At 43.6% G+C, this 20,301-nt stretch overlaps 1 protein-coding gene across 1 annotated transcript; it reads left to right on the top strand.

Moving 5' to 3' along the window:
* The first annotated feature begins 2,225 nt into the window (after nt 1-2,225).
* On the top strand, nt 2,226-19,449 carry LOC142563118 (acetylcholinesterase-like). Its single transcript, XM_075673653.1, has 3 exons — nt 2,226-2,494; nt 7,791-9,013; nt 19,308-19,449. Exons 1-3 carry the CDS (start codon nt 2,228-2,230, stop codon nt 19,447-19,449), a joined length of 1,632 nt encoding a protein of 543 aa, XP_075529768.1. The 5' UTR covers nt 2,226-2,227.
* The last annotated feature ends 852 nt before the right edge of the window (nt 19,450-20,301 follow it).

Below are 20,301 nucleotides of genomic sequence, written 5' to 3'. Positions count from 1 at the left end.
ACCAGTGTTTTCAGCGCGCTCCACTCATGTTAGAGATGTTGTCGGCGCTGTGATGGAAAATTCAGGACGTAACTCCGTCCTGCTTCCGTAGTTTACAGCACAACAGGCAGGTATTTAACAGGAAGGAATGCCGCACTCCCGTGAAAGCGAAGTGCCACTGCAAAATTGTAAAGAGCCAACTTCCGGTTCCTGGCTGGCTTCAGTCAAGAGCGCTCGATTCCCTATCCAGCCCTTATAGTAGAGATCAGTGGTGTGCACCCTCTTCTACTGGCTTTGCTTTTTATAGTCACAACAGTGGCAAGAGTTCCCACGTTGCTTGACTCAACCTGTGATATGGCAACAGAAAGCCACTTCACTGTGTTGATTCTATGGCTGTAGTTATCTAAGTGGACTGCACATTCTAGCAAATATTAAAACAAGTGTCGACACATGTTTACTATATTTACAAGACGGGCTAGTTGGCTAGTAAGAATGTGAAACACGTTACCAGCTCTCTGGTAGGATGCAAGCATACAAGCATATATTCGAAAGCTAGACTCCAATTCCGACTAACTTGGCACAGGGCTACAGTAGGCAAGTATGGTGACTGTATAGCCCATCCTTGTGCCAAGCAAAAGTTAAAAGTGCTTATGGTGCATTTCTACTTATTCCGAGCTATTAAACTGCACAATACATGTTCTAAGTTTACACATGGTTGGCTTTTCATTGCCGCTTTGGTTTGTTTTCTCCCTACACATGCAATAATCCTTTGTATCCATGTTCCGAAATAAGCATGATCTGAATATGTGGTGTGCCGTACTCTGGGCTGCGGCTTAACTTTGACCACCTGGAGTGCTTTACCGTGCACCTAATTCTAAGTAGACGAGCGTTTTTAGCATGAAAGCGCTTTGCGTTTCGCTACAATCGAAAGGTAGCACAGCCTCCTGATCAAACGCTTGACCTTGAGGTTAGCAGCACATGGTTTATGTCACATGGTTTACGTTGAAACCACAATAATTTTCGTACTCCTGCGAGGAAACGACAAAACCTGTTCGATCTAGGCCGACCATGAAGGCGGTAATTTTCTCAAAGTTTCTACGTAGCGTTAGGCATTACGAGGAAAGGACTGGAGGATGTGGGCCGATCGCGAAGTTGCCCTTCCATGTAACACATCGTCTCAAAGCCCTTGCTGCCTACAGAACTGAATATGAGTAAGTGACATGTACATGTGACGAACGCGCGAAATATCTCAAAGAGCTATTTGGCTTCAGGTCGATAAAAGTATGCGTGCAATGGTTACCTATTGCTTAGAGCAATGTGTTGTAGTGGTGAAAGTCAGAGGCTTAATTTCACCTTCGGACTTGCGTATCGTTTAATGAGAGAGGCCTGGAACTAAACAGTAAGCAACCTTCCCACCTACTGCGAAGAGCTAGGAATAAGTGACAAAAGTACTTCGCTTTGACGTAACACTGCAGGGTTACGGGACGGCGGCCGGTATAGCGTTCCATTGACCCTAAATTTATTCGGAAAGGCAAAGGTGAAGTGATGAGCGAAATGGCAGCCGCGTCCCGGTTGGTGAAGAAAGCGCGTTGTATTGGCGGCTCACGACTCAAGCCACAGGCCCACGCATGATGCTAATGATGATAGCACATTTCGTAAAACACGGTGGTGAAAATGATAATATAAACGGCTCCTCTAACTAGCCGCACTGATCATGACAAGAGGCTTGGTGAGTCAGTGTGGTCTTAAAGAGATCAGGTCGTGTGGCAACGTAACCCGTAAGTTGCCGCACCAGCCTACCCTATAGTGCCACCGGTGTTAACAGCGCTTACTCGCATCTAAATTTTATAAATAAGGAAGGAGCACACTGTATCGGAACGAACCAAACACGAATCCGAAGGTTCTGAGAACTTTTGCTCCACCAAAACTGCCCAAGTACTCGAAAATGCCTGTCACATGAGATACATGACGTCTCGTTGACGTGTCAGGGCCGAGCTTTCCCCGTAACATTCTGCAAGTGCGGCCTTTCGCATGCAATCCCTCGAATAGCATTCAACTTTGCTCAGCCAAATGAATACTAGAAATTTGAAAGGATAATTTACGAGCCTAACCTGACCAAGTGTCGCTCTCAGAGTCCCTTTAAGCATAGGGCAATCAATAAACCAGTGTAACAAATGATTGTTGTGTTTATTCGCGTAATTCCTTTTCACGAAAACTTTGAACGTGCAGGTAAGCTGAGTGGAGAGCAATGGCGTTAAAAGCAGCGTTGTTGGCGCTACTTGCCCTTACCGCCCTTGTGAGTGCCACGGCTGAAGACCTGCACGTCGAAAGGCAGACAATGGAGGGCCGGGTTCGCGGCAAGGTTGTGCGCAGCCTTGGCAAGAGTGTGGAGGAGTACCGCGGCATTCCTTTCGCCGAGCCTCCCGTGGGCAAGCTCAGGTTCCGTCCTCCACAGCCAAAGGCACCGTGGGAAGGAACGTTAGATGCCACTGCAGGATCTACAGCTTGCCCTCAGGTACGTATATAAATGACAGCGATAACGTGCAAAAGTGGCATGTTGTTTAACATCCATGGAGGAAAGCCCAAACCGACAAACGGGGCACCCGCCTAATATTCCATTCCGTGGGAGCTCAACAGTTGTACAGCAAGGAACATCGCTTGAGCCACGCTCCGACAAACAGTTTTGACTTCCTCAGGGCAGCAACTGCTATCTTTAGCGTTTACCTGCGCCTAGCTCACGGCGAGAATGGGGTACGAGGAAGAGAACAGGCTAGTCCGGCACCGGCTATGGCGCTCTCCTATTGAGGATGGTGGGGAGTGAACTACGCCTACGTCAACACCAAGAAAAGCAGTTGCACCTCTGAAGTTTTTTTTTCAATATATTGCAAACTTTTACCGTTCAAGCAGGAGTGCCACACAAGATAGGCTATACAGTTACAACGGTGTTGCATACACAAAGAGACGAACACACTCCAAGTTTAGAAACAATTAAATGCTGAGTACACTGTAAACAACAGTGTGAACAAAACAGTGTTCAGCTCACATGCAAGAAACCACAAAGCCAATACGAAGTGGGAGAAAAAAAATAACAGTTGATTATACGCCATGTCGTCCTACTCGTTACCTTGTGGTTTAACAACGTACTAATATACTATTTAAAAGAAATCAATTTCTTTGATTTCTTGAGCAAAGGTTTCTATCGTTTAAAATGTCACCGCTGGTGAAGGTAGATCATCCCAGTAAGCTATAGATTGTGGAAAAAACAGTTTCTGTGAATGTTGCGGTGACATTTAGGTAGCCGCATTGTCTTGCGGTCTGTTCTTGAGGAGTGCCTGAGCGGTTCAGGCAGATGCTCTGTTCAGTATATTTTATATTGCTTATGATAGAGAGTGTACAAAAATTTAAGTTTGGTAGTTATTCTACGTTGATCAAGACAATAAAATTCTGCTTTTTTACGCAGAGCGGTAACACTGGCACACGTCGAATAGTCTGAAAAGACAAATCGACGTGCAAAATTTTGAAGCGATTTTGAAGCGCATCCCAGAAGAACGGCTTTCCGTCAACTTTCAGATTGTCATAACTTAGTGACGCTTTTAAGCCTTGTGTCCTCTCTTGTTTTTTCCAGAATGCCAAAGTTTCCTTCTTGTATCGCGCAATGTTTTAGAAAAATCCTCTGAAATAGCAATTTTCTTTCCTTTCAGTTTGCTGCAGCACGGAAAAATTCTCGTATTTTGTGCAAATTCATTCAGTCGAAAGATAACCGGGCAAGGGCCTTCTCTGTAGTGTTTCCCCACTTGATGAAACCTCTCTTACGATTTCAATTCTGTGACTAATTCCTTTTGAAATACATCCTTTTTAATTCTGGCTTCCAGTGTTTTCCAACCATCGTCTGTTTCTTCAGGGATACCGTAGATTATGAAGTTGATTACGAGGCTTCTATTTTACAAATCGTTAACTTTAGCCGACAGCACAGGAAGTTGGTCGTTCGTGTTACTACAGGTTTGTTCGCAAACCGCCACTTGTTTTCTAGAGTTTGCGGGGACATATTTTCTTTTCTATAGAAGCAACCCGTTCTTGAACGTTGGTCACCGCAGATTGAATCCGTTTCCAGTTAGAAGTCAATTCTTTTAAACAGTTTGAAGTTGTTTGATCTTTCAAAATTTTCTTTCAGGAGGTCGCTTGTCGACCTGAATTCAGATTCCGAGCCTGAAGTTGGCCCTGGACTGTTTTCTATGTCACCGGCAGTTAGTGACCGCAATTTGATGAGAGCAACACAATACTTCATAGTTTCAAAAAGAAAACATGGACTTGGCAGCACCGTCAAGGTTCGGGAACTGTCTAGAGTGGAATAAGTGTGTTGCCCGCCAACCTGGGTAACGAAGAACAGGCGGATTAGCATTCGTTACTTTCCGGTGCAACAAAGTCCACTGAAGCACCTGCCTGCGCTCCCGGCATCTATACGGTCGAAGTAGGGGTCTTCCGTTGACGTCAAGGGGTTGTTCAACCGGGGTTTGCGCAATGTGCCTGCATGTTGACGGGCGGCGGTAGCTTCGTTCTTTGCTTGGCGCATTGGTCCGGCCCAGAAATCTGAAGGTTGAAATGCAGCCAGGCATGATCACCGGCCGCAGCGATATGCCCGAAAGGGCACAACGCGACCTGGTTGACCTGGAGGTAATCAAGACCTTAGTCGAAATGGTTGATCCATCAACATTAATTGTTCAACAAAATCTAGATCACTTCGAGCTTGTACCTCTCGGTAAGCTGCTGTTTTGCTTGGATTCCGTAAGAGCGAAATTCACGTAAAATATTAAATTGCTAATCCAGGCGAAATGCGCACAGCAGGCTTTTGAGACTTTGCGGAGCCACAGCGTTGACGCAGTTTTTTTGCGAACAGTTGTATTATCTATTTCAATTGTCTCTGATTAGACAACACACTTTAATATTTTCACCCAAGACATTGTGTCCCAATATTTTTAGGTTTGAACTTAATATGATAGTTTCTTCTCCCAGAACATCAGTAAAAGAAGCGTCAAACGCTTGTAAACGTAGCATTATTGACACAGGCTTAGTTAACTTTGCATGGGCATCAGCCATGGCAAAAGAGCAACAAATTATAGGTTTTCTTATCCTATATAACCAGAGGATCTCGAGGCTTGTCTGAACTACTTTGTTTATAGAAACTTTAGATCATGAAAGTGCATGCCAATCATTAACTTTTTATATTATTGGGTGTTAGCGTAACAAGTCCTATATGTCGCGAATCTGGCATACCTTCTTCAGAAACGTGATTAAAAACGCTTCACACCAGACACAGGAGAAGACACTGACGCCATTAATTTTCATACTTTATGGGCTTTCTTATGAGCCCTGCAAAAATACCCTTGTAAATGATAACGTCAAGGAAAGCACTTCTTTCGGCGCTGCTGAACACAATCTGCAACATTTCCAGTGAAGCTAACGCGCTTAAACGACCGTATACAGTTTGCGAAAATAAATTTAGCTACCTCTAAAAGTAATCAAACTTTAAAACTTAGTCTGTGTGACTCCGGACCCCAACAAACAATATACTGTTGCTCTAATATCGATAACCTGGTTAATAGGCTAACATTTATCATGATAGCTTTTACAGCGCAACGAAAAGACAGGAATCCACCACGACAGGAATTTTACTAGAAATGAAAGGAACATCCCATATATGCGCGTAGAAGTAAGCGCGCATACCGGCCAAAGCAAGGGATAAAAATAAAAACGATACACAGGTACTTATATGCTAAAACCCTGAAAGCAAATCACAAAATAGACGTGTATCAACACTCGAGAAATACAAATGCCTTATTTTGCAGGATGACAGAAGTATGGCTGACATAAGCACCGTCTTTATTTTTCACATGGAACACCTCAGACTATTCTCGTGTGAGCTGGGTAAAGTGTTTAGAAAACTATCTCTCACATTGGAGACGGCAAGGGACCCGCACCGTTTGCAATGTGCGATGGCCCAGATGATATTTGTGACGTCTGATGCTCTCTTATGTGTACGGGGATACGGTGACCAGATTGGCCTACATAAACTTTGCAACAGCTAAAAGGCACCGTATAGATTTTGCATGAAATATGTTGCACAAATTTCTCGCTGCGTCTAGTAGTAAAATTAGGGAATTTCCTATAAACACAGGCGAAAATATGTTGAAGTTTATTCTTAGCAGAAAATAGGCGGTAATACTACGTCCAGAACCTACGCGCTTAAGTTTGTGAGTTAACCTGTGTAGGTACGGAATAACGGCTAATTTTGTTTCACGATAATTTCTACGACTGCGCGCCTTTCAATTCTTTAGTAAATTTACCACATACGGATGTGACAACACTGCAGATAGCTAGCCTGCTCTATCTTGTCAAACTGTCATTGTAGGTCAGTTTTAGTGGGTAATTGCACCGTTGTTTCTAAGTAGAACCATCCCTGGCATGAAAGATTCATATTTTTAGCAGTTTAAAGTGCACTCCCCTGCAAAGAATGAGACGATTAACAAATCTGAGTAGTTAATATACGCAGACATGATCCTGGTTAAAGACCTATCTTGGTTCGAACAACTGCAACTAATAACCATAGCGCAATTAAAACAGGAGTTTAACTTTATGACATCTCCTTGAATTCTTTTTCAAATGATTGCGACATCGCGGGAGGCATTAGCCATCTGTCTGAACAAAATGAAATTATGTAGGTATCTAAATACATTTTGATCAAGTTCAGAAAGATTGCATTCCTGCCCTGTATTAATCTTGCCCAGAAATTTGTCGCTCTATACGGAATTGACTTATTGACAATTGACATGGGATGATAAAATGGGAACATCTCGTCAACCTATGGTTTGCAGATGACAGTCTCCTTCTCAGCAACGCTGTAGATGACCTGAAATAAATTCTTGAGCAAATTAGCCGACAAAACATAAGAGCATATTTGAGCCGTAATGTGTTCAATAGCTTACCGAGAGCACGAGAATGTCTGATAAGCAGTCGACCTCTAAAATAAGTGGAAGAGTAACTTTTATCAGGGCAATTTCTCGCAGGTGACTCCGTTAACGAGAAATTTGCTGAAGAATACTAATAAATGGAGCGCATACGGCAGGCATTAACAAATCGTGACTGCCAGCCTACAACCAATGCAATCTACCGGCACTAACGAATGGGATAGAAACGAGGGTTAGCAAAGAAGCTCGCGAAGTAGAGAACAAGCGATGCAATGAAAAATGCTAGGGGCAGCGTTAAAACACAGCAAGACAGCGGTGTGGATAGGAAAGTGAACTTTCGTAGCCGATATTCTAGTTTACACTAAGAGTAAGAAATGGAGCTCGACAGACCATATCTAATGCGTAGGGCAGATAACCGGGAGCGTATTAGGATTGCAGAATAGGTGCCTTGAGAAGGGAAGCACAGTGAAATAGGGCAGCTAATTCGTTGTCATGTTGCAATAATAACGTGGTGTCAATGGGGATAAACAGGAGTAATTTGAGATCGCTTGGAGAAGCCTTCATCTTTAACTGAACATTAGACGGCTGGTGATAATAGTGATTCTACTCTAAACGCCTTCTTCTTTCATACCTGTCAACTGCTTGTAAAATGTCCAAAGTGCCACTAGGATTGAAGTAATTTTCTCGCGGCAGATGTTCGCAGTTCTGCGCATAACCGAGAAAATGTATACCCCTGTCCCTAATTTTGATTGAGCATCAGTGCCATATAAATTTCAAAACTCGCTGCGAGCATTACATTATGTACTATAGTTCACGCGCACTTCGGATGCCTATGTTTTTGATGTACAGGTGCGCTTTCCCGGCATCGGCATGGAAGGGCTCGACGATACGGAGGACTGCCTTCATCTCAACGTGTGGGTCCCCGAGCTCGCTGGGAACAACCGTTCGAGTCGACCGGTCTTGATCTGGATCCATGGAGGGGGCTTCACGCTCGGCAGCGCCAATCAGGCGAACTACAGCGGAGCCGTGTTGACTGCGTTCGCGGACGTCCTTGTCGTGTCCATGAATTACCGCCTAAGCATCCTGGGCTTCCTCAACGCGAACTCTCCAGATGCGCCGGGGAACGTTGGTCTTCTAGACCAGGTCATGGCGCTGAAGTGGGTGCAGCGCAACATCGAATCTTTCGGGGGTGACCCACAACAAGTCACGTTGTTCGGAGAGAGTGCGGGGTCATGGTGCGTGCACGCACACATCATGTCACCGATGAGCGAGGGTCTTTTCAAGAGAGCACTCTTGATGAGTGGCACTATGTACAGCATTGACGTATGGGACACGGTTCATGAGAGCATGGTCAAGGGTGACAAGGTGGCTGGCATCGTCGGCTGCTCCGAGGGTGGTGCAATCAACCTGTTTTCAAATCCTGAGAATGTCATAAGTTGCCTCCGCAACAAGTCCATAGAGGAGCTCGTTGTCGCGGCTGCAGAAAGCGTGGCCCCCAAAGTTATGCCTTTCTTTCCAACCTATCACGACACCTTCCTTCCCCGGAATCCAATAGAGGCAATGAAGCGCGGTTTTTTTGCACCTGTCGATGTCATGGCGGGAGTCACCTCCGACGAGGCGGCTTTCTTTCTGCTGTACCCGCCGGTGCATGACCTCCTAGCCGAAGACCTTATTTCAGTGTCTCCAAAAGGACTCGCTGATTCTCTTCAAGGCCATTTGTCACGTTTATGGAAACAGGACACACCAGACGTGCTACGAATGTACGTTGACGACGCGCCGCAAGGTGACAACAACGCTTTCAGGAGGCAGTACGTCGACTTCTCGTCGGACAGGGTTTTCAACTGCCCGTTACGGTTCATGGCAGACAAGCACAGCGAACGTGGAGGAAAAGTGTTCGCCTTCGTCTTCGCCCACAAGTCGGCGACCGCCCCGCTGCCTGGCTGGATGGGGCAGCCCCATTCCTTCGAAATACCGTTCGTTTTCGGTGAGACGTACGCCGCGGAGCCAGCATCGCGGGACGGCCGCATGAGTGAGGCTTTCATGCGGATGATGGCCACCTTCTCTGAAAATGGGTTTGTTGCGTATTCTCACCTTCTCTTCACTAGGAACGAATCTATGTTTGCATAATCAAGGGTTCCACGAATGTTCATCTAGTTATATAGCAACGAATGAGGAGAATCACGGTCACTGACCAAGTCTGCTCAAATATCTGACGTTTCGGAACCGCGTACGGGTTCCTCATTCACTAAGTGGGACATGAAGCTGTCGTCACTTATGTAGCCAGCACGGGACGTAACGAGTGTACGTAAAAGGCAGGCATAGTCACCGATGTCCGGTTCATCGTAGCTGGCGTAGACTGAATGATCAGCGATTCTTGCAGCCGCCGGCGTGACATGTTCTTTTCCTTGGCAACAACAGTTGCATTGTCCAGTCAATCTAGGGATTATGTTTTCGTGCATACTCGGCAATGGCGTTCGTCGTGTGACTGTTATTTGTTTCGCCACGTTTAATCATACCATAAGGAGCCAACAAACATTGACACCAAGGACAACGTAGGAGAATTTACTTCGACTTATTAAATCAATTAATTCATGTAGTAGGTACAAGTAATTTCCCCTATGTTGTCCTTGCTGTCAAGGTTTCTTGGCTCCTTATATGATTAATAAAAATCTTGCCCCTTGGTTAGCCCCCTTACTTCTCATTTATTACGTCACGTTTGTGGTTCTTGAAGCGTCTTGAAAACTTTTGTGTTTTTCCTATATATGATTGATGGCAATCAGCGCACGGCTGCTGGAAATGATTCAATCGGCAACTTTTATTTCACGTTCATTAGGTGGTTGCGGAAGTCGGGATGTTGGCAACGTTCAAGTGTTATTTGAAAAACATGCACGATAATGCCTCGCTGATATCTTGGACGTAAAGAATGGCTGTACGTGCACAGATTGTTTTGTTGATCTCTAAGGTTGGCTGTAATATCCGCTTGTCTGTCCTGCATATGAAACGACTAGGGTAGCCGTTGCAGGCTAGCTCACGGTGGACCGCCCACAATTCCTTTTTGAATGCATCGCCACCTGAGCAGACGCGCACGGCGCGTGTTATCAGGGACGTTACTACGGACGTATTCTGGTAGACAGGATGACTGGAACTAAACTTGAGGTAACCACCCGTGTGCGTAAGCTTCCTGTAAACCGAGAAGGCGAGAGCACCCCCCTCCAGGTGAACCAGTACATTCTAGAAAGGAAAAAAATTGTCAATCTCATGTTCAGCAATGAACGGTGTGTGCGCATTTTCTTCGTTCAGGCAGTCCAGGAAGTGTGGGCTGTTCTACTTCTTCAAAATACAGAGGCAGTCATCCACGTAGCGATAAAAAACTTTAGGTGTCGGTTTTAATGTGGCCAGCGCATAAAACCATAAAATTGTAAACATAAAATTTGTTTTGTTGTGCGTGTGTGTTTTAGCCGCGCTATTTGAGCTAAGTTTTAAAGATTAAGCAACTAGCTCTAACCAAGATGTTACGAATACTAAATTTGAATTACGTCTTTTTAAATATCAATGATGACTTGGGGAATCTTGCCCCGAACGTATCAAGATAAGAAGCGTGCCTAAGTTATCCAAAATGTAAAGGCGATGAGAAAGTTATTACTAATTATGTTTAATTAATAACTGCCCCAGAACGGTCGGTATTCTTGTTTGCGGCATTTTCAACCCCACGCTCCCCTTACAAATAAGTACATAAACAGTTTACATATAAGTACATAAACATATCAGCTGGTACTGCGAGACACGTCTGCGAAGTTTCATAGTTATATACGTACTTAAGAGGGAACTACACTATTATTGTGCATTGCAAAACATCAAAATAAGGGTGACACCTCTGAATGTCGCTACATTTTTTGGTTTTAGAAAACAATTATGCACCTGTCTTCGAGAGAAATTGGCGTAGGCGTACGATGTGCTATACGAAAAGGGCACTTCTATACAGCGATGCGCCAAATGATAAAAACTGCGACGCGAAATATTTTGTTACTTAGGACCAAATAATTCTTCATGGCCGCTGACAGAATTTACTGTAGAAATCACATACAAGGGCAGTTTGTTGCATCAGCATGCTTAAACATTTAAATTTTGCGACAGAATCAGTAGTCACGCGTGACGTTAAAAATATGTACAGTAACTTTAGCGCTATGGCACACTTAATATGTTTATTTGTTTATCAAAGCCAGAAGTGCATCACATCGGGGGACACAACCCTGAATAAAATATGGTAGCACAACTTCTTAACATACAGAACCAAGCATAAACACAAACTCAATCAATACAGCAAAGATTGAGCAACAACAACACTAATGTCACATATGATCAATAAATACGCAATGATTAATCATAACAGCAATTGGAAGCACGTCATACATAATTTAGAAATGCGCCGTAACCAGAAGTATATGCGATGCCACAACCAAAAACACAACTACAATAAGGAACCTCTAAAAAGTACAGCGAGAATGACGTACTGCAATGGATTTGCAATATGTCAAGATGATACAATTTTGCTTACAAGAATTATTAGCAGGTATGAGTTTATGGTTTGAAAAACATTTCAGATGGTTCGCAAATGCATTATGATCAGTGATACGCGCGTTGTAAGGCGAAAGCTGATGCACTGACCTATGGCAAGATGTAGCGGCGAGTGAAAAAAGAGATTAGGCCTGACGAATTCAGAGGCTCCACTTTAGGCTGAGGATCAAGTCTCAAGGACACACGGTGGGCTGGTCTGACCTGAAGCGTAGCCCGTGATGACTTATTCTGGTAAACCTTGTGAAAAACTGGCAGGAGCACGTGCCGTCTGCATTTTTTCAGACGAACTAGATTATTTGACGATTTTATTTCTTTTATTCCTGATGTTCGCACGTAGTTTTTTGTGAGCAACAGAGCATCTTTTTTGTGAAGAAACTCAAATTTCTTTATGATGTAGGCCTCACGCTGGTTCTAAGTTAGGGATGCATATTGGACCTTAAAGCGTACAAAAGTGCTGTAAGCGAGAAATTTAGTGGCGGGGCTAGCTAAATGCAAGTTTCGCCGATCGAAGCCAAGTGTTTCAGATGTTTTGCTAACTACAGCATCTCTATGGGTGTTCCATAACAAATCCGATGGCAAATGGCCGTCCAAGTACTTTACAGAGCATGCTGAGGTTATAGGCCTATTGTTTAATGTGTAGTCGCACAACATGTGGTTATCTGAGGCCGTAAATGTAAGGCTTTGATTTTATGGACGTCAATTACATATGCCACTCATTACACCAGTTAGTCAGCTTCTCTAAATGAGATTGTAAGCAGCAAGTACACAAATGATTGGTGATTGATCTGTAAATCACGCAGTCATCAGCAAATATACTGAATATGGAAAGCAGACCACTACTGATATTGTTAATATAAAATAAAAACAAAATGACCCCGAGCACGAACCCTGTAGTACACCAGATTTACCGAGATTTAATGGAGATGAACGTTCCTCACAATAGGTGATTGGTAGCGGCCAGTTCAGGAATGGGTAATTCACTTAGTAATTCTCGTACTAATTTTGAGGCCTGTCAGTTTGTGATTGAGCCGCAACTCAGGAACCTTGTCGAAAGCCTTCGCGAAGTCCAAAAATACCGCAACAACTCTGTTTAAAGAATGAATAGAGCGATGCGTGTCGGTCAATAATTCGAAGAGTCGAGTTTCACAGGATTCACCGTGTAGAAACCCATACTGATTGACAAAAAAGTTTGTTATATCAGAAACTTCATGATTTCGGATGAAATTATATTTTCAAGAAGTTTTCAACACAACGCTTGTTAATAAAATTGGTCTGTAGTTTGAGCTATTACATCAGTCACGAGGTTTAAAAATGGGAATGACACGAGCTACTTTCCAATCACTTGGAACATACCCCGAGTCAATATATTGTTGAAATAAGATGACTAATATGTTGCTAATAATATTGCAGGTTTTGCTAATTTGAGTAGTTTAGGGCTTAAACCATCAGGACCAGGTGCAGATTTAGTCGAAAGACGGTCAATGGAAGATTGGTTCCCTTGAGCAGTAATAATTACATCGTGCATAGTAGAATATAAAACAGGAAATTATTATCGGTTATTTGTTATTGGACTCTCATCCTTGGAAACATACGAAAGACACCTCATTAATTTCCACAGAGACATGTTCAGGAGAAAGAATACCGCCATCCCTAGATAGCGATATCGTTGAACCTGACGCGTAGTTAGGGTTTCGAACTTGCGAAAGTTATTTCGTATCGTTTTGGACCGAGTTTGAAATGTCATTGGTAGAAAACATACCACTGGCGGCTGTTATTTGGGTTTTCACAAGTGCGCACGCCCACGCTCCAATCTTCCTCCTTGGTTGAAAACTTCGTTTTTGAGTGCAAACGTTTCTTTTTGTTAGTGCAACGTTTTACGTGCATCGTAAACCATGGGCTTTGCATCGTGACCGTTATGTTATGCTTCAGGGATGTACTTCTGTTATGAGAAGCCGACTTGTCATGTATTATATAAACTAAATTAACACAGCGAGCTGGGCGATTTGATGACTGTACATATTGCTAGGGTTAGGGTTGCGCTCTCCATACCTAGGAATATGCACGAATGAGAGCCAAGGTCATGCTTACATTGCGAAGGTGGAAAGGTCGCATAAAATGTAGAGGAAATGTCGAAAAATCACCAATCACCAATCACCATATCGACATTTGCTTGGCCGTAATCAAGAAAAGCTTTCTTTGTATTTCCTGTTTTTTCTGCTTGAATACAAATTCACAATGCAGCAAATTGTGATTGCTCATGCAACCCAGAATAGTTACTGGGTACTGTTTGGCTCTTTGGTTAATAAAAGATCTAACAGTAAATTTCGACGTGTTGAAGCACAAACCACCTTGTGCAATTCAAATGACGACAGTACTTGAAGAAATCATGAAATTCACGCTTCTTTGTGCTATTTAGAGGCCTGAATCATTGCCATTCAAAATCTGGATAATTGAAATCGTCAGCTAGAAATATTGGCGAATTCAACACTTGCTTCGCATAAGAGTTACTAATTCAGGCGCTCAGAAAATTCGTCCGATGAATCAAGTGGGCGATAGCAGACACCAATTACACAGGTGACCCGTGGGGACAGCCATAGGGCTACCCAAAGAATTTTGTGGCATGAATAAATATGAAGAATATAAGCTTCCAGATTGTTTTTACTGCCGTTAACACACCACCACCTCGCGAGTTCCCCCTATATTTTCCGAATGGTGCAAATTAAAGGGACAACGGCAACTCGCAGGGTGCAATATCAAGAATTCAGGTTAGGTTATTGTGTCTAAAACTGTATCTGCTGAATATGATTAAACTTAGGAACAAAGTTGATCATGACGTAATAGTTCTGCGTGAAAACACAAAGTGTAGAGAAGTAATAAACCCGTATGGGTTTCCTTTGTAGCAATTGCAGCTATTGGGTGGATGTCTCATTTTTACTTAAAGCTGACCTTGTTTATGGTACAGACAACGTGAGCTCGACTCGAGAATCGACGAAAATTGTCCTGGCTTTCTTGTTCTCGTCACTGGACTTTAGTGGGGGCATGGTGCTTCGGTAGGGCCGTTACCCTGCTTTTGTATGGTCGAGGGTGTAAATTCTGTTGTTTAAGGCAAGCTTGTGAAACACAAGGTTGGATTTGTATCCAGGCTTTCATCAATACGAGCGAAGCCTCTTGGCTTCCACCTTATAAGTTGCATCTTGGGCGAAAAGTCCTCTTCAATCCATGCACGTGGTTATTTGAATTCTTTCAGTTTGGATGCATTTTTTCCGCGTGTAATTTTTGTGTTTGAAATTGAGGGGCTTCACAATGTCCGGCCGAGAGTAACCTTGCATTTTCTCCCTTATTCTATGGGCAGGCCCAATTTCTTCAGTTGCAATTTCAAGATTTTTTTATACAAATTCCGTTTCAATATCTTCGTTGTCCTTCCATGACTGAAAGTGAATCAGTAATGCGTTACAAATTTAGGTTATTTCGACGCTTATCGTTAAGGAGGTCCTCAACTACTAAGTTTGACTATATGCATTTAGGTTATTTCGACGCTTATCGTTAAGGAGGTCCTCAACTACTAAGTTTGACTATATGCAGCGTAATAAGCACATTAAGCGTCTCCCGTACACCTACAATCTTCCCATTTTCCTTTGAAAATGTATTCAGCATTACTACTAAGCTGTACGACATAATTTATATGATATTTTTGTTTGAAATATAGTCGCTTCCTAGTTTGCGGTTGAGGGAGAATTGACCACTGTAAATAGGATCCCGCAGACACCGCGGCTACATTGTAATACTTCTGTAATGGGTAACTTTATGCGTAATCTAATATAATAGACATTGAACATTTCATTGGCGGTGGGCATGCAGCAGCATTCCGGACATACATAGACAAACATTGGACCACTCTAAAGTCCCCAATGTCGCGCTATCTCTTTGATAAATATCGCCTGACTGTCACAAGCCCACGTACTGATTCCATCGCTGATTCCATCACTTCCAATGAAAGTGTAGGGAGATCATTATTTCTTGCACGTTGGGGCGGAATCTACCACAAAATTCAACTATTAAATTTTGATTGCAGCTGCCTACATATGACAAGCCACATTAAGTCGCCGTCTACGGAGCAGTGGTTTTACGTTCCCTCAGTTCGTCAATTACATTTCCAGACAGTGTAGCGGCTAGTTATTCAGCATTAATGTCGAACATCTTGGCTACACTCAAGCTTCGTGACTTCGATTGCATAATTTGATCAAGTACAGCGCTCAATTCGTTCCGGCCGCATATGGGTTTAATTCCGCCAAATATCCCCTCATCAGCACGTAAGAAGCGCTTCTCTGCTGTACGATGACTTGTTTTTCTACAGTCAACTCTATGGCATTTATTCAGGTTCGCAAAGGTTCATCCCTGACTACCACTCCTCAGGTGACTAATCTTACCTTAACCTCCTCTAGTATATAAAAAACGAAGTTGTCCTAAAGCCACAGAAAACGTCGTTCATCCTTATCACAAATGGGTGCCATGTATCGGTTTCATAGGAAGTGTCATGGACGTGAAAACATTCAGAAAACCTTTTTTTGAGTGACTGCTAGCGCATGCTTCTTGATGAACATACAGGGCGCGTCCTCCAGTCGAGTTCCAATGTCGCATGAACCTACAACGATAACTCTTCAATTATTTGAGTTCGAAGGCTGCATGCATTTTCGCGTTCTGCTTCGACCCAATGTCACATTCTCATGCTCCTGGCATTTGCGAAGTCACTGCACAAGTTATCCGGCACTATTATAATAGTACTCCATGAGCTGCCATCTAAGAAATAACTTCGAAATCTTTACATAATTTGACAAGGATCGCAGCTGAAGAGGACGACCAGGTTGGGGTCACGCGGCACGACGAGTGCAAGGAGCCGTTGCCCTTATGCTGGAAAGCAGTGTTGTTCGCGGAGACATTTTCTGTCACAATCGCAACGATGACGAATTCATGTGACTCGGCTGCAGCAACCGCATTCTTAGTGCCGTGAAAGGCATTGTTTCCGCGTAATTACCTTGCTATATAGATAAGCAGTATACATACCATTGTCTGTTAGCGCCATATAGAAAAATAAAACACGCGACTATGTTCACGATAATTTTCTACATGCTCTGCGTGCAGCTGTTGAGCCTGTCCTTAAGCTCAAACGCAGACTCTGTTTTCCTGTAATTTTGTAGTTGAACTTTATGATTGCGACTGAAATCATTATTGAACATTCAACCTGCAGCCGGAGCATTGAACTTTTGTCGATAGGTATTTTTCTCAACCTCAAATTCACTCAAAAGAGGCGACCAGCAAGCTCAAGTGGAGAAAGTTTCGATGGGGTGGAGCCACAACAGTGAAAGTAGACAGCTAGATGAGGAGGGCGCTGCCGGAGTCTGCGGTTGGTCTGCTTCGCCTTACCAAGCTTGCGGTGGCTCGTTGAAGATTGCGGGGGTCTCCAATGGAAGGTTAAGAATGCCCCGAAAGCAGAGCCTTACCAAAGGAGAGTTGGCAGAGCGATGTCGCATACGTGCCGAAAGGGCCTGATAACGTTGTACGGCCACGCAAAACGTTTAATAAACACAAATAGATCCATGCTCCCCGTCAGCTCCGAATAACGGATGCCTGAGCAATTGACGTGCAGGCATATTTTATTCCTTTCGGAACCAGGCAGTCTCCCGCTGTTCAGAAAAAAATCCAGCTTCTTTCACCATATCAAACCATCCGTAAGGCGTACGTGTCACTTTGACGCGATTAGTTCTCGCGCTCTTGTGAGGTCGCAGGACTGACAGGCGAAGTGGTCACAACCCTAAATCCTTTGAGCAATGACAGAGGGATGATGGCGAAAAGGCGCCGAATCAGCAATCATTATTTTCCATTCATTCAGTCTATTAATGCGTAACCAGTTTTCACACGTCATATCAGAGGTGGAGCTATCGCGGTTTTCGTCACGTCGTGTGACAAACAGGCGAAGGTGTTAGCCCGAACCTTTTTTGACCAATCGGGGATAGCCGAGTGCAGAATCGGAATAGGAATGTTTGAAATAGTTTTATATTACAGTGCCCCCGGTGTTAGTGAATGTGGTGATACATGTCTAACACGGATAAATACGTTTGGTGAGGTCAGGGATTCTTCTTCCGTTCTGAGTGTTACTTCAGGTGTACCACAAGCTGGTTTGTTAGGTCAGTTAGTGTTTGTAATTTTTGTTAGTGATGTATTTAAAGTTGTGCCTTAGGACATACTTATTCGTTTATTTGAATATGCCGGCGTTGTTTTTAAATAAATATATTCACGCAATAATCATGCTTTTCTCCAAGGAGCCCTGTTACTAACTTATGATGTCAGCAAAGGGCATGGAACTTTATAAGGAAAGATCAATTCTCTTTAGAATAGCACGAAACGAATTGCCAAGCTATCTTTCATATCCCTTCTCAATATGACTACCAAAAAAATTTATGGGTACAAATTTGTCAGAGTCACTCTAGCAAAAATATTCTCCTAGTCAGCACATTTCAAACATCTGCCCGTCATCGTTAAGGACAATATGGCTTCTCAAAAGGAAACTTAAGTCTGCTAATAAAGAAACAAGAAATCTAACTTTCTTGGCTATATGAGGTCTACACTTCAGTAATCTTCAATTATTATAGACGTACATGCTAAAAACAATGTTCAAGTAGAGACATTATCAAGAAAAGTGGTTAGATTTATTATCGGTAAGTAGAGAAGACAGGATTCAGCCGCACAGGTTATTACACTAAGTGGCATTTCAAAGTTAGAAAAACGCAGAAAAATCAGTTGCCTAACGTTTTCAGATCAAACCTTTTTACAGTGATGCTGTTATTTGCTACCTTTCCAACTGGTCGTGTCCGCGTGCAGAAAAAAATCCCGGAGATAGTGCAATGCCGGGCCGACCCGCGGCGGAAGTGAAGCAGGCGTTAAAATAGCGTAGCTTTTAAGGGCTTTCCGCCACTATCGTGTCCGCGTGTAAAAAAAAATCCCGAAGATAGTGCAAGGCCGCGTCCACCCGCGGCGGAGGTGGCGCAGGCGTTAAATATGAGCGTGAGCCGATCGTGAGCCGTGAAGCCGATCGTGAGCCGATCGTGAATCGTGATACGTGAGCCGATCCCGAAGATAGTGCAATGCTGGACCTACCCGCGGCGGAGGTGTAGTTCGCAGTTAAGGGGCCCACATACACAGCTTCGCTGGTCAGCCTTCACAGAGTGGAAGTTTTTCTGATAATGCTTCAATAAACTTACAAGACTGTCTATAGACCCTCTCTACTAGAAAGGCGAGACACTAACACATATTCATTGGCACCCATTCTTGCTGAAACGATAGCATTTCTCTAGCAATGAATGATTGGACCTCTCTCCCAGAATGCATGTGTTCTTGAGACCGATAACTTTGTTGTCCAGTTTGATAACACTGGTTTGTAATTGTGCATGCTACGCTCCGGCAGCATGTGATCCTAGTTTGTGTCATTTATTGGTTAATATTTTTGAATTAGTATTGCGTGTATTAATTTGTAAGTTAAGTTTTGCATTGTATGTATTGTCTACAATTGTATTTTGTTAATTAGGACTTGAAGGTTTGCTCATTCTTATTTACTGCTGCCTGTACTGTTTTATTTTTTTGTTTTGGCCAATGAAGGCCTGCAGTGTCTGTAAATAAATCAAAAATGCAGCAATGCCGGGGACTGCTCAGGTTATAAGGTGTGTCTTTCGTTTTGTATTTTTCCACAAAAATTGTAAATAACTATCCGTGGCGAACACAATATTTCTCTTCTTCCAGGGTTCCCGAATTGCCCAACAACCAGGAATGGCCGCCGTACACGCAGAGTTCTCCCATAATGATGGTGATGGGCCATGATACCTTCAACCAGACGCAGGAATTTCGTGCTAGTCAATGCGAGCGATGGAGGCCACTGTTCTAAACGAAAATTGGTTTACTTATCCATGTCTATTATCATTAATCAAGCATTCTACATTTAACGAGAGTAGTGAATAAGTTGGAAATCTGCTAGCCTTTTTCCCCACTTGAAGAAGTAAATATCACTTGCTAATAAACACTGTGCACCATTATCAGGGTGCAGTTTAAGAACCAATGGTAAATACAGCGCCCATGGTCTCCATACAAGTAGTGTAAGAATTCAGCATGGATTTGCACCCCCTTGAGTTTTCCCGTAGAGCATGAGCTTATTTGAACTTGCTGTAGGACGTAACAAAATACTTTTGCGGAGGAACATTAGAAATGCCAAAGTATGGTTGTCACGCACACGGTAATGCAAATGGAATCTATGTTTATGGCTTTCTCACAAAGAAATCTTCACAGCCGAACGAAAACGGGTCCTTGTCTGGCAATCGAACCCGCGACGAACGTGCTTACGAGCTGGTCAGTTTGACATCTGAGCTAACAAGGAGCCTAACAGATCGCAGAGCGAGGCCGAATGGGGAACCTGCGCTGGAGTTTTCACGACGCCTACAGCGCCGCCCTAGGGGTCAGAAAGTTCACAACTCAGCCGCTCCCGCGGACGAAAATTGCTACTGGTAGTGGCGTTGCGTGCGCTGAAAGTCGAAGGAAAATAAAAGGACACCGACGCTACTGTTGCGTATACACGTGCCACAACTTCGTCGGGATGAGGGAGGATGTATACTTCGGCGACTTTGCATTTAAACCCTACGAACAAGAACAGAGGCGGCGTTGGATACAAGCAGTCAGGCGAGCGGAGTAAGTTCCTGTCTTGTCGCCCTGTCAAGCGGTGTCGGGCTGGTTTCTAAGTCGAATT

This window comes from Dermacentor variabilis, chromosome 11 (genome assembly GCF_050947875.1).
Source record: "Dermacentor variabilis isolate Ectoservices chromosome 11, ASM5094787v1, whole genome shotgun sequence".
Classification (NCBI taxonomy): Eukaryota; Metazoa; Arthropoda; class Arachnida; order Ixodida; family Ixodidae; genus Dermacentor; species Dermacentor variabilis.
The sequence above is the reverse complement of the archived record's forward strand: the minus strand, read 5'-3'. Positions and strand labels throughout refer to the sequence as shown.